This window comes from Hippopotamus amphibius, chromosome 9 (assembly GCF_030028045.1).
Source record: "Hippopotamus amphibius kiboko isolate mHipAmp2 chromosome 9, mHipAmp2.hap2, whole genome shotgun sequence".
Classification (NCBI taxonomy): Eukaryota; Metazoa; Chordata; class Mammalia; order Artiodactyla; family Hippopotamidae; genus Hippopotamus; species Hippopotamus amphibius.
In genome coordinates this window covers 141215019-141228781 of record NC_080194.1, presented here as the reverse complement: position 1 = coordinate 141228781, position 13763 = coordinate 141215019, and the positions used below count along the sequence as shown (strand labels likewise).

Sequence of the window (13763 nt, the reverse complement as noted above, 5' to 3'; positions counted from 1 at the left end):
AGAAGACTCAGCTCAGAGGCCTTTCTCTGGAGGCCCCCCTGGTACGCAGTCAGACCGGGCCCTGAACCCTGTCTCACAACTCCACGTCCCGGGCTCCGTTCCCGGTGCCAGGGCAGAGCCCTCCGCAGAGGTGTGCCGTGTGGGGACACACACTGCAGGGCATCCCAGGGCCTTGGCTTTGGCAGCTGTGCTGTGTCGGGCGGCCGTGGGTCTGCACGGAGTTGCAGGCCTGCACAAGGCACCAGGCCCCACTCCTTCCTGGCCCCGTGGTATCAGGCAAGACCCTGCACTTCTGAGCACCTGTTTTCCTTCCAGATCACTGGGAGAAGTAATATCACAACTGTCACGAGATTGTTGTGAGGATGAAGTGAAACTCTAAATGAAAGCACTCTGTAAAGTCACGACGACGTGCTGTGTAGGTGGCAGAAGTTACCAGGCTGTCGGGAGAGCATCTCGACTCCTCAGGGGGTAGAACCTGGTGAACATGTGCACTCGGTCTTCCTCCTCATCTCCTTCAGGAGGGCCCGAGGTCGGGGACCACCTGTGGGGCAGGGAGGCTCGCTCCCCTCCCCTGGACATTTCTGTGTGCTTCCCTTTATGCTGGCTTTGCCAAGATAAGAGAAAGCTAGGAGGTTTTGATGTCAGATGGCCAGTTTATTACCCCGCGAGGGAGGAAAGGCTCAGGCACGAAATCTCATGTGAGTTGCAACCTGTGTCTTTCCAGATCGAACATCCATCGTGAACCCTCCGGAGGACCGCGTGGTGATTAAGGGGACCACAGCCACTCTGCACTGTGGAGCCACCCACGACCCCCGCGTCTCTCTCCGGTCAGCGCGGGCAGTCACCCCGCTGGGGCTCATTCGGAGCTGGGCTCTGGGACTGGAGTAGAGATGGGGGGGGAGGGATTGTAGGAACTTCGATTCCAGCCGCGGACCCCTGATTACAGCTCCTTACAGTCCCGGGCTCCGTCATTAATCACACAGATCCCATTTTCCCCTCCAGCCGTATGCATTATTTACAGTGAGCTGTGTTCCACTTCATGACTTCAGTACAGCTTTTCATGATTTTTCTGCCAAGGTTAATACACTATCTGTAAAACGTACTTGTCAGAGGCTGATACTTAATGAGAGAAAAACCCAGAGGGATCAAAGGGGATTTCCACAGTGTTTGCGCTGGGGCCGCGCTAGCGCGACAGACGCCAAGGCTGGCTCCACGTGGACAAGCCAGCTGTGGTTTCCTAACACGTTTAGAGAAAGACATGCAGAAAGAAGCGACCTGGAGGACGAGAAGATCCACGAAGGGGACAGTGACACCGCGTCTCTGCGTGACTCTGGCGGGGAGGGAAGGTCCTGGTGGGAAACCTGACAGCCCAGGTAGACGCGTGGCAGCAGACACAGGCGGCTGTCGAGGCAAGCGTCTTCCCAGAGAGCTGCCATTTTAGAATAGTTTTTAATTTTCAGAACCAGCCTTGAAAACGGATCTAGAAAGAAAGAGACATCATCCCAGTATTTTCACCCTGGCCTCAGCCCCAGAGGCCTGCAGTCAGGCAGACAGAATCAAGACGCCCCCTTCTTGCCGGGACGTCTCACCCTGAGCAGAGGGAGGTGGCTGTTGGCATAGAGGTTACTAGCGGGATTCAGAGACTAAGCTATCTTCTCACTCCTCTTGGGCAGGTGTTGGACAAACCGTGAGTCTCCACACCTCCACCTGCCTCTCTGGAGTTTCCCCAGAGCTCAGAGACCAAGTTTGCTTTCCTTACAGAAATGTCGAATGCAAAACAAACAAACAAAAAACCAACCAGTTAGAGATTACCTGGAGAATTCTTGGATTCTGGAAAAGAATTCATCTCTTTCTAATTGATTTGGAAGCGTCACCAAACAAAGGACCAACCGGCAGTTTTCTGCTACCCTGAGGGCACACGAGGAGGAGTCCCCTCCGATCTTTGCGGTTTTCTTGTAGCTTTTTACGTGTGATTAAACAGACAGAATCGGAGCTTCCTTCCTGCAAAGGAATTAGGTTGCTCTTCTGGGGCACCCCTTGCTCAGGGTTCCTCTGCCCCAAGGGGCACTGGCCGGGCCCTGAGGGACACTGGCCGCTGGGTGCTGTCCCCAGAGCGAGCCGCTGATTCGCTTCCTTCTGGTGGAGTCAGGCCTGCTCTGTCTGGGGGTGATTCCAGAGGAGCAGTTTGTAAACAGCTGTGCTCTCTGTGCGTGAAGCCTTCAAAGAGCTGGGCCCATTCTGGAAATCTAGTCCAGAACTTTGGAGAGGAAGCCGGCACTGCCATCTCATCCAGCAGTGACGAGTGGGGGGGCCCTGCCCATGGACAGACAGGGGCCGGACAGGCTCCTCCTACATTTGAAAACAAAAGTGTGCTAAAATGTCATAAAGAATGAAAAGACAAAGACATGCGGTTTTAAGGACAGTCTGCCAGAATGTTGGGTTTTAAGGAAACGTGTCTGGGGTGTGATCTGGTTTTTCAGGAATTGGGTAATTCTACCCTGGGGTTTTTTGAACAGCCCTTGCCTCCCATCCAGGCCACACGTTTGTCCCCCAGGGGCGTTGCTGCTGGAGTGGGAGGTGCAGCGGCAGTGGTGACAGGTGTGCTCAGGGCTCCTCAGACTCCCCACCCAGAGCCCAAGGACAGATGAAAGTTCACACTTGTCTTCTTTGTCCTGTTTTTAACTTCAGTGTCTATCTTTGTATTGTGACCAAGGCATCTGGTTGCTTTCCTTTTTTTAAAGATATAATTCACATGTCATAAAATATCACCCTTTTAAGAGGACATTTTGCTGATTTTTACTGTATTCACGAGGCTGTCAGTTGCTCGCTCTTCAACAGACAGGGAAGGGTCAGCGGCCAGGGGCCTCGCTCAGGACTGTCTGCTTGGCCCACAGCTACGTGTGGAAGAAGGACAACGTGGTCCTCACCCCATCGGGCAGCTCCAGGGTCGTGGTGGAGAAGGACGGGTCCCTCCTCATCAGCCAGACATGGTCGGGCGACATTGGAGACTACACCTGCGGCGTCGTCTCTGAGGGCGGGAACGACTCCAGGACAGCCCGCCTGGAGGTGATGTGAGTATCGCGGCTGCTCCGCGTTCACTGTCACCCCTCCTCCACGTGACTGACACGTCACACGGGAGATGGGTGGCCAGCCAGCAGTCGGAGGGCACCGCCATGGGCCTCACGCACACGCTTACAGGGCTGGGGTTTTTTGTGACCTTAAAATTACAGTGTGCAGCCTCGGTTTAGATGGTTTGCTTATTGGTTTTCTTCCTCGTTGATCCCTTTTATCACATTCTCCCCGTTGACCCGTGTCGTGCTGGACGGTTTCGGCACCGTGTGTGAGCAAGAGCGGGTCCACGTTTCCACAAGACGCCCGTCAGAACTTCCGGCCAGCATCAGGCCGGCCCAGTTCCCAGGAGAGCTGGCTGCCTCTCTGTGGGCAAACACACACTTCCCGTTACGTCCGCTGAACTCCTGGGGTGGGGGGCGAGCAGCTGCCCTTTCCATCCGCCTTCCCGGGGGGGCCCATGGGAGCCCCAGTCACGTCCACCTTTGTGCTCCGCGCTCGCCCACCCACGGGCAGGAAGCTGAAAAGCCTGCTGACCAGGTTGTTTTACCGACGTATTTATTTGATTTTTAAAAATGGTGTCCTCCTCCCTCCTCCCCCAGATGTTCCCCGAGCCCATATGCACAGAAGTAAAACCTGAAACTAGAGAAGCAGAGGGAGGCGGGCCGGGCGGCAGCCAGCTGCACTCTGCCCACCGCGACCCAGGAGGGCCTCCAGAGACAGAAGTCCTTCCCTGAGAGGGGCCCTGAGCCTCCCGTTCAGGGCGCGTCTCTCTTGCCCCTGAATCCCCAGGCGCTGGCTGAGGGGATTAAACGTGAAAAAAAACCAAATAAACAAAACCCGCGCGCGCGCCGCGCTGCGCCCAGGGCCCCCCGTGCTTGTTGCAGCTCGTGCCAGCCCGCGCGTGGGGTGCGACGGGTTAGTGACGGGCAGCTGCTCGTCCAGACAGGCGGGCTGCTGCACCTCCAGAGCCTGGGGGAGCCCCGTCCGCCCCCAGGCTGGCTCCGCTCCAGCACGACCCTGTTCTCTTGTTGGGAGCGAAGGTCACCCTAGTCAGGACACACAGGGGCCTGCAGCCCTAGAAGATCGGGGGGTCTCCCCAGCCCTGCCTCTGGCCTCTGGGCCCGCTGACCCTGGGCTCTTCCTGCCCTCCTGGGCTCCGGAGCCCCATGCAGGGCACCTCGGCCTCCGCGGCCTGCCCTGGCTCTTCTGTCCTCTCGCCCTGAAGGGCGCGTCCTCCTCTGGGAATCAGCGCAGGCTCCCTCCCTGCCCCTGGGACGCAGGCTGTCTCCGCCGTGCTTCCCAGCCCCTGCTCCGCCCTCATCAGCCCTGATCGCACGGGGCGATCCCTTCCCTCCCGACATAGGACGGCACGGCTCTGCGTGTTGCGTGCCTGGCAGTGTTTGGCATACCTTAGGCGCTCAGTAAATACACGTTGGTAGGTTGAATGAAGGTGTATGTTGCAGGCCCCCAGTGGCCCTCCCAGACACTCCGTTCCCGCCCTTCCTCTTCCCTTAGGTGCTCACATGCCCTGGGCTCCCCGCACCGTCGAGAGCTGGGCGCCCAACCCTTGCTCAGCTCTGGTCCCGTCTTTCCTCCTCCGTCCATGGCTCACGTGGGGATCTTTTAAAAACGTGTTGATGGTGTTGGCGTCCATGACCAGTGAATTCACATAACACACTGAGCTAGTCACAGGTTTTCAACTACCTTTGCCAACTCTCAGATCATCCGTCTTTGGTACCAAATAAAGGAGTGGTAGCGTTTCATAAGGACTCTGTCAGCAGAAGCCAAATTGCGTGCTTCCAATATAGTGCGTTCTTCCTGTTTTGCACAATTTTTATGTTCTACTGAGTTACATATCTTCCCTACTACTTGCTCATTTGATTTTCTCTAAGTAAAATACATTTTTCAGCAAATGTTGCTGTATCTGTAAAATAATAGGCTTCCTGTAGTGGTAAAACACCTCATCTCTAAATATAGAAATGCTTGCAGATGCGCGATTCAGACCGATTTAGGTACGACTGGTTACGGAGCCGATTTGGAGACGGTGGTTCCCTGTGAATGGTTGGTGTAATAGGCCCTGCGCTCTTCCAAACTGGAGTGAATGGGGAAGGTTGCGGGTTAGAGCGTGGTGTCTTTACATCTGATGAGGCCTTGACTCCGGGACATTGGTGATGGCAATCGCTGTGACAGGAACCAAAACCGAGGCTTGCAGGGCGTCTGTGCTTCTCAGAGTGCGCAGACCCAGCCGGTAACGCCTCCCGACCCGCTCAGACGACAGCAATAGAACGTCCACGCCGGGGTGACTAAGCGGTGCTGACGGCTCAACAGTGTCCTTCAGCAGAGCCTGAAAGCCTGCTTCCCGGCCTCCCCACTTGAGCTGAGAGCTGCTCTGTTAAGTATAGACACTAGGAGCCTCACGAGTGGGCTTTCCAGAAGCAGGCCACCCGCGGGCGGCTCTCCCTCTGGTTTGCACGGTCGTTGGCTCCAGAGCCTCCGCTCTGCGCGAGCCTGGCGGGGGCAGGACCTCGAGAGGGGAGGCTGCAGTCCCCGCAGGGCCACTGGCCACCCCCGCACGAGGCTGGCCTGGAGGCCCCTCCCCAGAGCTCACTGACCGCGTGACTCTGGACGGGCTACCTCACGCCTCAGCCTTGCTGTTCTCACCTGTCAACTGGGCACGTGTTCACTTACCTTAAAGGGTGTGGTGCGGTTTGAGTGGACTGGCCAGGTGTGCGTCCTGGCCGGGAACCTAGCTTGGGGCGGACACTCAGTCAGTCACAGCTCTTACTGTTCCTCACCATCCTCCTCTTTCACCAGCAGCACCCCCTCACCCAGGGCCGAGGCTTCTCTCTTTCCTCCTCTGACATGCTCATGTGTCTGTTTGCTGCAGAGCCCTGCGTGCCTGGACAGCACCAGGTGCATAGCCCGTGCCCCATCTGTGTCTGAGGAAGCCCTGCACCACTCAGCAGGTTGAGATTGGGTACCCCCAAGGAGGACTAATTCCTGAGGGGTCTGCCTCATCCCCTCCCCAAGAGGAGAGGCCTCTGCAATTCCAGAGGGTCTCCCGATGTGTCCCGCAAATTAACACACAGCCCTCATTGACGCCGGTAGGAGAGCTCTGTCCTTCCTGCTAGTTTTCTGGGGCCTCACAGGAAGGAGCTGGTTCTGGGGTGACTCCAGACCCCCAGAGCTTCTGGCCATGCTGAGCACACCAGCAGGACCAGGCACGACGGCCTTGTGGATTGACCATTAATCATTTAAAGACCCAATTAGCATTGCATCTTTCCTTCTGAGCCCGGAGTACAGAGAAAAACCTAATTTACCCAGCGACTGGAAGACTCGCACCCCAAGGCAGTGGGAGAGGTTTCTTTCAATAAAACCGCTTCTGACAAAGCCATAACAAGGAGCCAACAACTTAATACCATCTCTCGAGAGTTGTCAGGTCCCCATCGCCTTCATCCTGAGAGTGAAGTCAGAGGACAAGGGTTTGACCAAGGCATCCTTTCGCGGTAGAGGGGTGGTGCTTTCATACAGGACATGCAGACCGATCCTCTGCCGCCGGAGCGGCCCCCCCCACGGCCTGCTGTGCCAGCTGCGTTTCTCCAGCACACCTCCCCTCATCAGCCCTACAGCCTGGGTGTGGCTGTGCTTAAGTCTGATGTTATGCTGGCACAGTTTTCCTGATGGTGATTTCTCTTTAAATTACCAAGTGATTCCACACTGGCCTGGTCCCCATTGTTCCCAGATCTCTTTCATTTGTCACCCTGTCTGCAACTCGCTGTCTGTGAGTCACTGGCTGATCATTTATCTCCTTTCAGAGTTGGCAGAGAAGTGCCAAGACACAATCTCCTGCCGTTAGATAGGATTCTCTGAAATGGATTCAGAATATATTAAAGCCTCGTTTATCGGCTACTGATGGGTTAGTCAAGTATGTCATGAAGCTTAATTTTCCAGATAACCGAGACTTATCATTTAAAGAAATAGTGTGGGAGAGGATCAAGATGGCAGAGTAGGACATGCGGTCACTCTCGTGTGCAAGAGCACCGGAATTACAACTGACTGCTGAACTGTCATTGACAGAAAGACACTGGAACTCAACAAAAAAGACACCCCACATCCAGAGACTAAGGAGAAGCCGCAATGAGATGGTAGAAGGGGCACAATCGCGTTGCAATCAAATCCCATAAATGCTGGGTGGGTGGCTCACAAGCTGGAGAACAGTTATACCACAGAAGTCCAGCCACTAAAGTGAGGGTTCTGAGCCACACGTCAGGCTTCCCAACCTAGAAGTCCAGCAACGGGAGGAGGAATCCCCAGAGAATCAGACTTTGAAAGCCAGCAGGATTTGATTGCAGGACCTCCACAGGACTGGGGGAAACAGAGACTCCACTCTTGGAGGGCACACAAAAAAGTGTGCTCACCAGGACCCAGGGGGAAGGAGCAATGACCCCATAGGAGACTGAACCACACCTACCTGCTGGTGTTGGAGGGTTGCCTGCAGAGCTGGGACGCAGCTGTGGCTCACCGAGGAGACGGGCACTGGTGGCAGGGGTTTTGGGAAGTGCTCATTGGCGTGAGCCCTCGCAGAGTCTACCATTAGCCCCACCAAAGAGCCTGTAAGCCCAGTGCTGGGTCACCTCAGGCCATACAACCAACAAGGTGGGAACACAGCCCCATGCATTAGCAGACAAGCAGGTTAAAGTTTTACTGAGCTCCACCCACCAAATCGGATTAAAGTCTTACTGAGCTATGCCCACCCAGCCCTACCCACCATCAGTCCCTCCCATCAGGAAGCACCCACGAGCCTCCTAAATAGCTTCCTCCACAAGAGGGCAGACAGCGGAATCAAGCAGTATCATCAGTATTTCATCTTGTGGAACTGAAAACCACAGCCACAGAAAGATAGAAAAAATGAAAAGGCAAAAGACTTTGTACCAGATGAAGGGACAAGCTAAAATCCCAGAAAAACAACTAAATGAAGAGGAGATAGGCGCCCTTCCAGAAAAAGAATTCAGAATAATGATGGTGAGGATGATCCAGGACTTTGAACAAAGACTGGATGCAAAGATCAAAAAGTTCAAGATGGACTTCCTAGGTGGTGCAGTGGTAAAGAATCCGCCTGCCAATGCAGGGGACACGGGTTCGAGCCCTGCCCTGGGAAGATTCCACATGCCACGGAGCAACTAAGCCCGTGCGCCTAAAAAAAAAAAAAAAAAAAAGTTCAAGAAAAGTTTACCAGACCTAGAAGAATTAAAGAGCAAACAAACAGAGATATGCAACACAATAACTGAAATGAAAAATACACGAAAAGGAACCAATAGCAGATTAACTCAGGCAGAAGGGCGAATAAGTGAGCTGGAAGACAGAATGGTGATAATCACTGATGTGGAAAAGAATAAGGAAAAAATGAAAAGAACTGAAGACAGCCTAAGATACCTCTGGGACAATGTTAAACGTGCCAACATTCGCATTATAGGGGTCCCAGAAGGAGAAGAGAGAGAGAAAGGACCTGAGAAAATAGTGGAAGAGATTATAGTTGAAAACTTCCCTAACATGGGAAAGGAAACAGCTACCCAAGTCCAGGAAGTGCAGGGAGTCCCAGGCAGGATAAACCCAAGGAGAAACATGCCTAGACATATATTAGTCAAATTGACACAAATTAAAGACAGAGAAAAGTTATTAAAAGCAGCAAGGGAAGAAGGAAAAATAACATACAAGGGAACTCCCATAAGGGTAACAGCTGATTTCTCAGCAGAAACTCTGCAAGCCAAAAGGGAGTGGCATGATATATTTCAAGTGATGAAAGGGGAGAACCTACAACCAAGAATACTCTACCCAGCAAGGATCTCATTCAAATTCGATGGAGAAATCAAAAGCTTTACAGACAAGCAACAGCTAAGAGAATTCAGCACCACCAAACCAGCCCTACAACAAATGCTAAAGGAACTTCTCTAAGCAGGAAACATAAGAGAAGAAAAGGACCTACAAAAACAAACACAAAGCAGTTAAGAAAATGGTCATAGGAACATACATATTGATAATTACCTTGAATGTAAATGGACTAAATGCACCAACCAAAAGGCACAGACTGGCTGAATGGATACAAAAACAAGACCCATATATATGCTGTCTACAAGAGATTCACTTCAGACCTAGGGACACATACAGACTAAAAGTGAGGGGATGGAAAAAGATATTCCATGCAAATGGAAATCAAAAGAAAGCTGGAGTAGTGATACTCATATCAGATAAAATAGACTTTAAAATAAAAAATGTTACAAGAGACAAGAAAGGACACTACATAAAGATCAAGGGATCAATCCAAGAAGAAGAGATAACAATTACAAATATATATGCACCCAATGTAGGAGCTCCTCAATACATAAGGCAAATGCTAACAGCTATGAAAGAGGAAATAGACAGTAACACAATCATAGTGGGGGACTTTAATACCCCACTTACACCAATGGACAGATCATCCACACAGAAAATTAATAAGGAAACACAAGCTTTAAATGACACAATAAATCAGCTTGATTTAATAGATATCTATAGGACATTACATCCAAAAACAGCAGATTACACGTTCTTCTCAAGTGCACATGGAACATTCTCCAGGATCACATTTTGAGTCATAAATCAAACCTTGGTAAATTCAAGAAAATTGAAATCATATCAAGCATCTTTTCCGACCACAACACTATGAGATTAGAAATCAATTACAGGAAAAAGACTGTAAAAAACACAAACATATGGAGGCTAAACAATATGCTACTAAATAACCAAGAGTTCACTGAAGAAATCAAAGAGAAAATCAAAAAATACCTAGAGACAAATGACAGTGAAAACACAACGATCCAAAACCCATGGAATGCAGCAAAGGCAGTTCTAAGAGGGAATTTTATAGCAATACATTCCTACCTCAAGAAACAAGAAAAACCCCAAATAAATAATCTAACCTCACACCTAAAGAAACTAGGGAAAGAAGAGCAAACAAAACCCAAAGTTATTAGACGGAGAGAAATCGTAAAGATCAGAGCAGAAATAAACAAAAGAGAGACAAAACCGTAGCAAAAATCAATAAAACTAAAAGCTGGTTCTTTGAGAAGATAAATAAAATTGATAAACCTCTAGCAAGACTCATCAAGAAAATGAGAGAGGACTCAAATCAATTAAATTAGAAATGAAACAGAAGTTACAACAGACACCACAGAAATAAAAAAGCACCATAAGACACTACTACAAGCAACTGTATGCCAATAAAATGGACAACCTGGATGAAATGGACAGATTCTTAGAAAGGTATAACCTTCCAAGACTGAATCAGGAAGAATAGAAAATATGAACAGACCAATCACAAGTAATGAGATTGAAACTGTGATTAAAAATCTCCCAACAAACAAAAGTCCAGGACCAGATGGATTCACAGGTGAGTTTTATCAAACATTTAGAGAAGAGCTAACACTCATCCTTCTCAAACTCTTCCAAAACATTGCAGAGGAAAGAACACTCCCAAACTCATTTTATGAGGCCACCATCACCCTGATACCAAAACCAAACAAAGATACTACAAAAAAAAGAAAACTACAGACCAATATCACTAATGAATTTAGATGCAAAAATCCTCAACAAAATACTAGCCACCAGAATCCAACAACACATTCAAAGGATCATACAGCATGATCAAGTGGGGTTTATCCCTGGATTGCAAGGATTCTTCAATATATGCAAATCAATCAATGTTGATACACCATATTAACAAATTGAAGGATAAAAACCACATGATCATCTCAATGGATGCAGAAAAAGCTCTTGACAAAATTCAACACCCATTTATGATAGAAACTCTCCAGAAGGTGGGCATAGAGGGAACCTACCACAACATAATAAAGGCCATATATAACAAACCCACAGCAAACATCATTCTCAATGGTGAAAAACTAAAAGCATTCCCTCTAAGATCAAGAACAAGACAAGGATGTCCACTCTCGCCACTACTATTCAGCATAGTTTTGGAAGTCTTTGCCACAGCAATCAAAGAAGAAAAAGAAGTAAAAGGAATCCAGATTGCAAAAGAAGAAGTAAAACTGTCACTGTTTGCAGATGATGTGATATTATACATAGAAAATCCTAAAGATGCCACCAGAAAACTACTTGAGCTAATCAATGAATGTGGTAAAGTTGCAGGATACAAAATTAACACACAGAAATCTCTTGCATTTCTATACACTAACAATGAAAGATCAGAAAGAGATATTATGGAAACAATCCCATTCATCATTGCAACAAAAAGAATAAAATACCTAGGAATAAACCTAACCAAGGAGGTAAAAGACCTGTACTCAGAAAACTATAAGACACTCATGAAAGAAATCAAAGACGACACAAACAGATGGAGGGACATACCATGTTCTTGGATTGGAAGAATCAACATTGTGAAAATGACTATACTACTGAAAGCAATTTACAGATTCAATGCAATCCCGATCAAATTACCAATGGCATTTTTCACAGAACTAGAACAAGACATTTTACAATTTGTATGGAAACACAAAAGACCCCGAATAGCCAAAGCAATCTTGAGAAGGAAAGACGGAGTTGGTGGAATCAGGCTTCCTGACTTCAGGCTATACTACAAGGCTACAGTGATCAAGACAGTATGGTACTGGCACAAAAACAGAAATATAGATCAATGGAACAGAATAGAAAACCCAGAGATAAACTACAGTCAACTAATCTATGACAAAGGAGGCAAGGATATACAATGGAGAAAAGGCAGCCTCTTCAATAAGCAGTGCTGGGACAACTGGATAGCTACGTGTAAAAGAATGAAATTAGAACACTCCCTAACACCATACACAAAAGTAAACTCAAAATGGATTAAAGACCTACATGTAAGGCCAGTCACTATAAAACTCCTAGAGGAAAACATAGGAAGAACACTCTTCGATGTAAATAACAACAAGGTCTTTTTTGATCCATACCCTAGAGTAATAGAAATAAAAACAAAAATAAATGAGTGGGACCTAATGAAACTTCAGAGCTTCTGCACAGCAAAGGAAACTATAAGCAAGATGAAAAGACAACCCTCAGAATGGGAGAAAATATTTGCAAACGAATCAACAGACAAAGGATTAATCTCCAAAATATATAAACAGTTCATCCAGCTCAATATCAAAAAAACAAGCAACCCAATCAAAAAATGGGTAGAAGACCTAAATAGGCATTTCTCCAAAGAAGACATACGGGTGGCCAAGAGGCACATGAAAAGCTCCTGAACATCACTAATTATTAGAGAAATGCAAATCAAAACTACAATGAGGTATCACCTCACACTGGTTAGAATGGGCATCATCAGAAAATCGACAAACAGTAAATGCTGGAGAGGGTGTGGAGAAAAGGGAATGCTCTTGCACTGCTGGTGGGAATATAAATTGATACAGCCACTATGAAGAACAGTATGGAGGTTCCTTGCAAAACTAAAAATAGAACTACCATATGATCCAGCAATCCCACTACTGGGCATATACCCAGAGAACACCATAATTCAAAAAGATACATGCACTCCAATGTTCATTGCAGCACTATTTACAATAACCAGGACATGGAAGCAACCTAAATGTCCATCCACAGATGAATGGATAAAGAAGATGTGGTACATATATACAATGGAATATTACCCAGCTGTAAAAAGCAATGAAACTGGGACATTTGTAGAGACTTGGATGGACCTAGAGACTCATACAGAGTGAAGTTGAGTCAGAAAGAGGAAAACAAATATTGTATATTAACACATATATGCGGAACATAGAAAAATGGTACAAATGAACCCGTTTGCAAGGCAGAACTAGAGACACAGATGTAGAGAACAAACATATGGATACCAAGTGGGGACAGCGGGGAGAGTTGAGGGGGAATGAATTGGGAGATTGGGATACCAAATTGTATGCTCTAAATATATGCAGTTTATTGTCTGTTACCTGTATCTCAATAAAAGTTCTTAAAAAAAATAGTGTACGTTTCCAGTGTATATTAAAAAGTTTTTTGCGTCATGAGACAGGCGATATGGAACACAAGAGCTAGGCTAGAGGGGATTTCCAAATAGGGGAGAGGCTGGAACTAGGGAAGAACAGCCAGATTTCCTTCCGACTCTGAGTCCCATGATGTATGTAAAAATCACACTTTGTGCGGGCTGTCCTCCGGGCGGTGAGTGTGGACCCTCTCGGGCAGCGTTGGACGAGGGCCCGTTATTTGTAGCTGCATCACGGACCGCCATGTCCTTGGCCACCCCTGCCCTTGCTGCAGCGCCGTGTGCCTGCTTCTGGCAGGCCCTGGGCCTCCTCCTTGGTGGCTTTCCAGTGCTAGGAGGGGGGACGTCAGAAGCCACCCTCGCCAGGCTCACGGCCTGGGTGAGCGTCAAGCTCTGAGGGCTAGATGGGGAGCTTGCCTGAGCCAGCCCCAGGGCCGGACAGGAGGCTGCTCTGGAGTGACCTGTAGACACGGAGGAGGGAGCAGCCCGCTGTCCACAAAGCTCTCCAGCCCCAAGAAAGGAGCTGCCCACTCACCTGTCAGATCGGTCATTGAGGAGTGCGCCCTCATGTAGGCTGAGAAGCGTGATCTGAAATCGCGTGTAGACCCTGGGTTTTCCCGGTAGTGGGAATGTTAGAATCGGATCCCACGTGGCCCCCAGGACA

General features: G+C 48.9%; 1 protein-coding gene across 1 annotated transcript in view; it reads left to right on the top strand.

Moving 5' to 3' along the window:
- Nucleotides 1–13763, top strand: part of SDK1 (sidekick cell adhesion molecule 1) — a 793009-nt gene that overhangs the window by 595097 nt on the left and 184149 nt on the right. Inside the window, exons 12-13 of the mRNA XM_057750135.1 lie at nt 725–827; nt 2895–3071. Of these exons, the coding sequence (XP_057606118.1) occupies nt 725–827; nt 2895–3071 (280 nt within the window). The remainder of the gene's footprint in view (nt 1–724; nt 828–2894; nt 3072–13763) is intronic.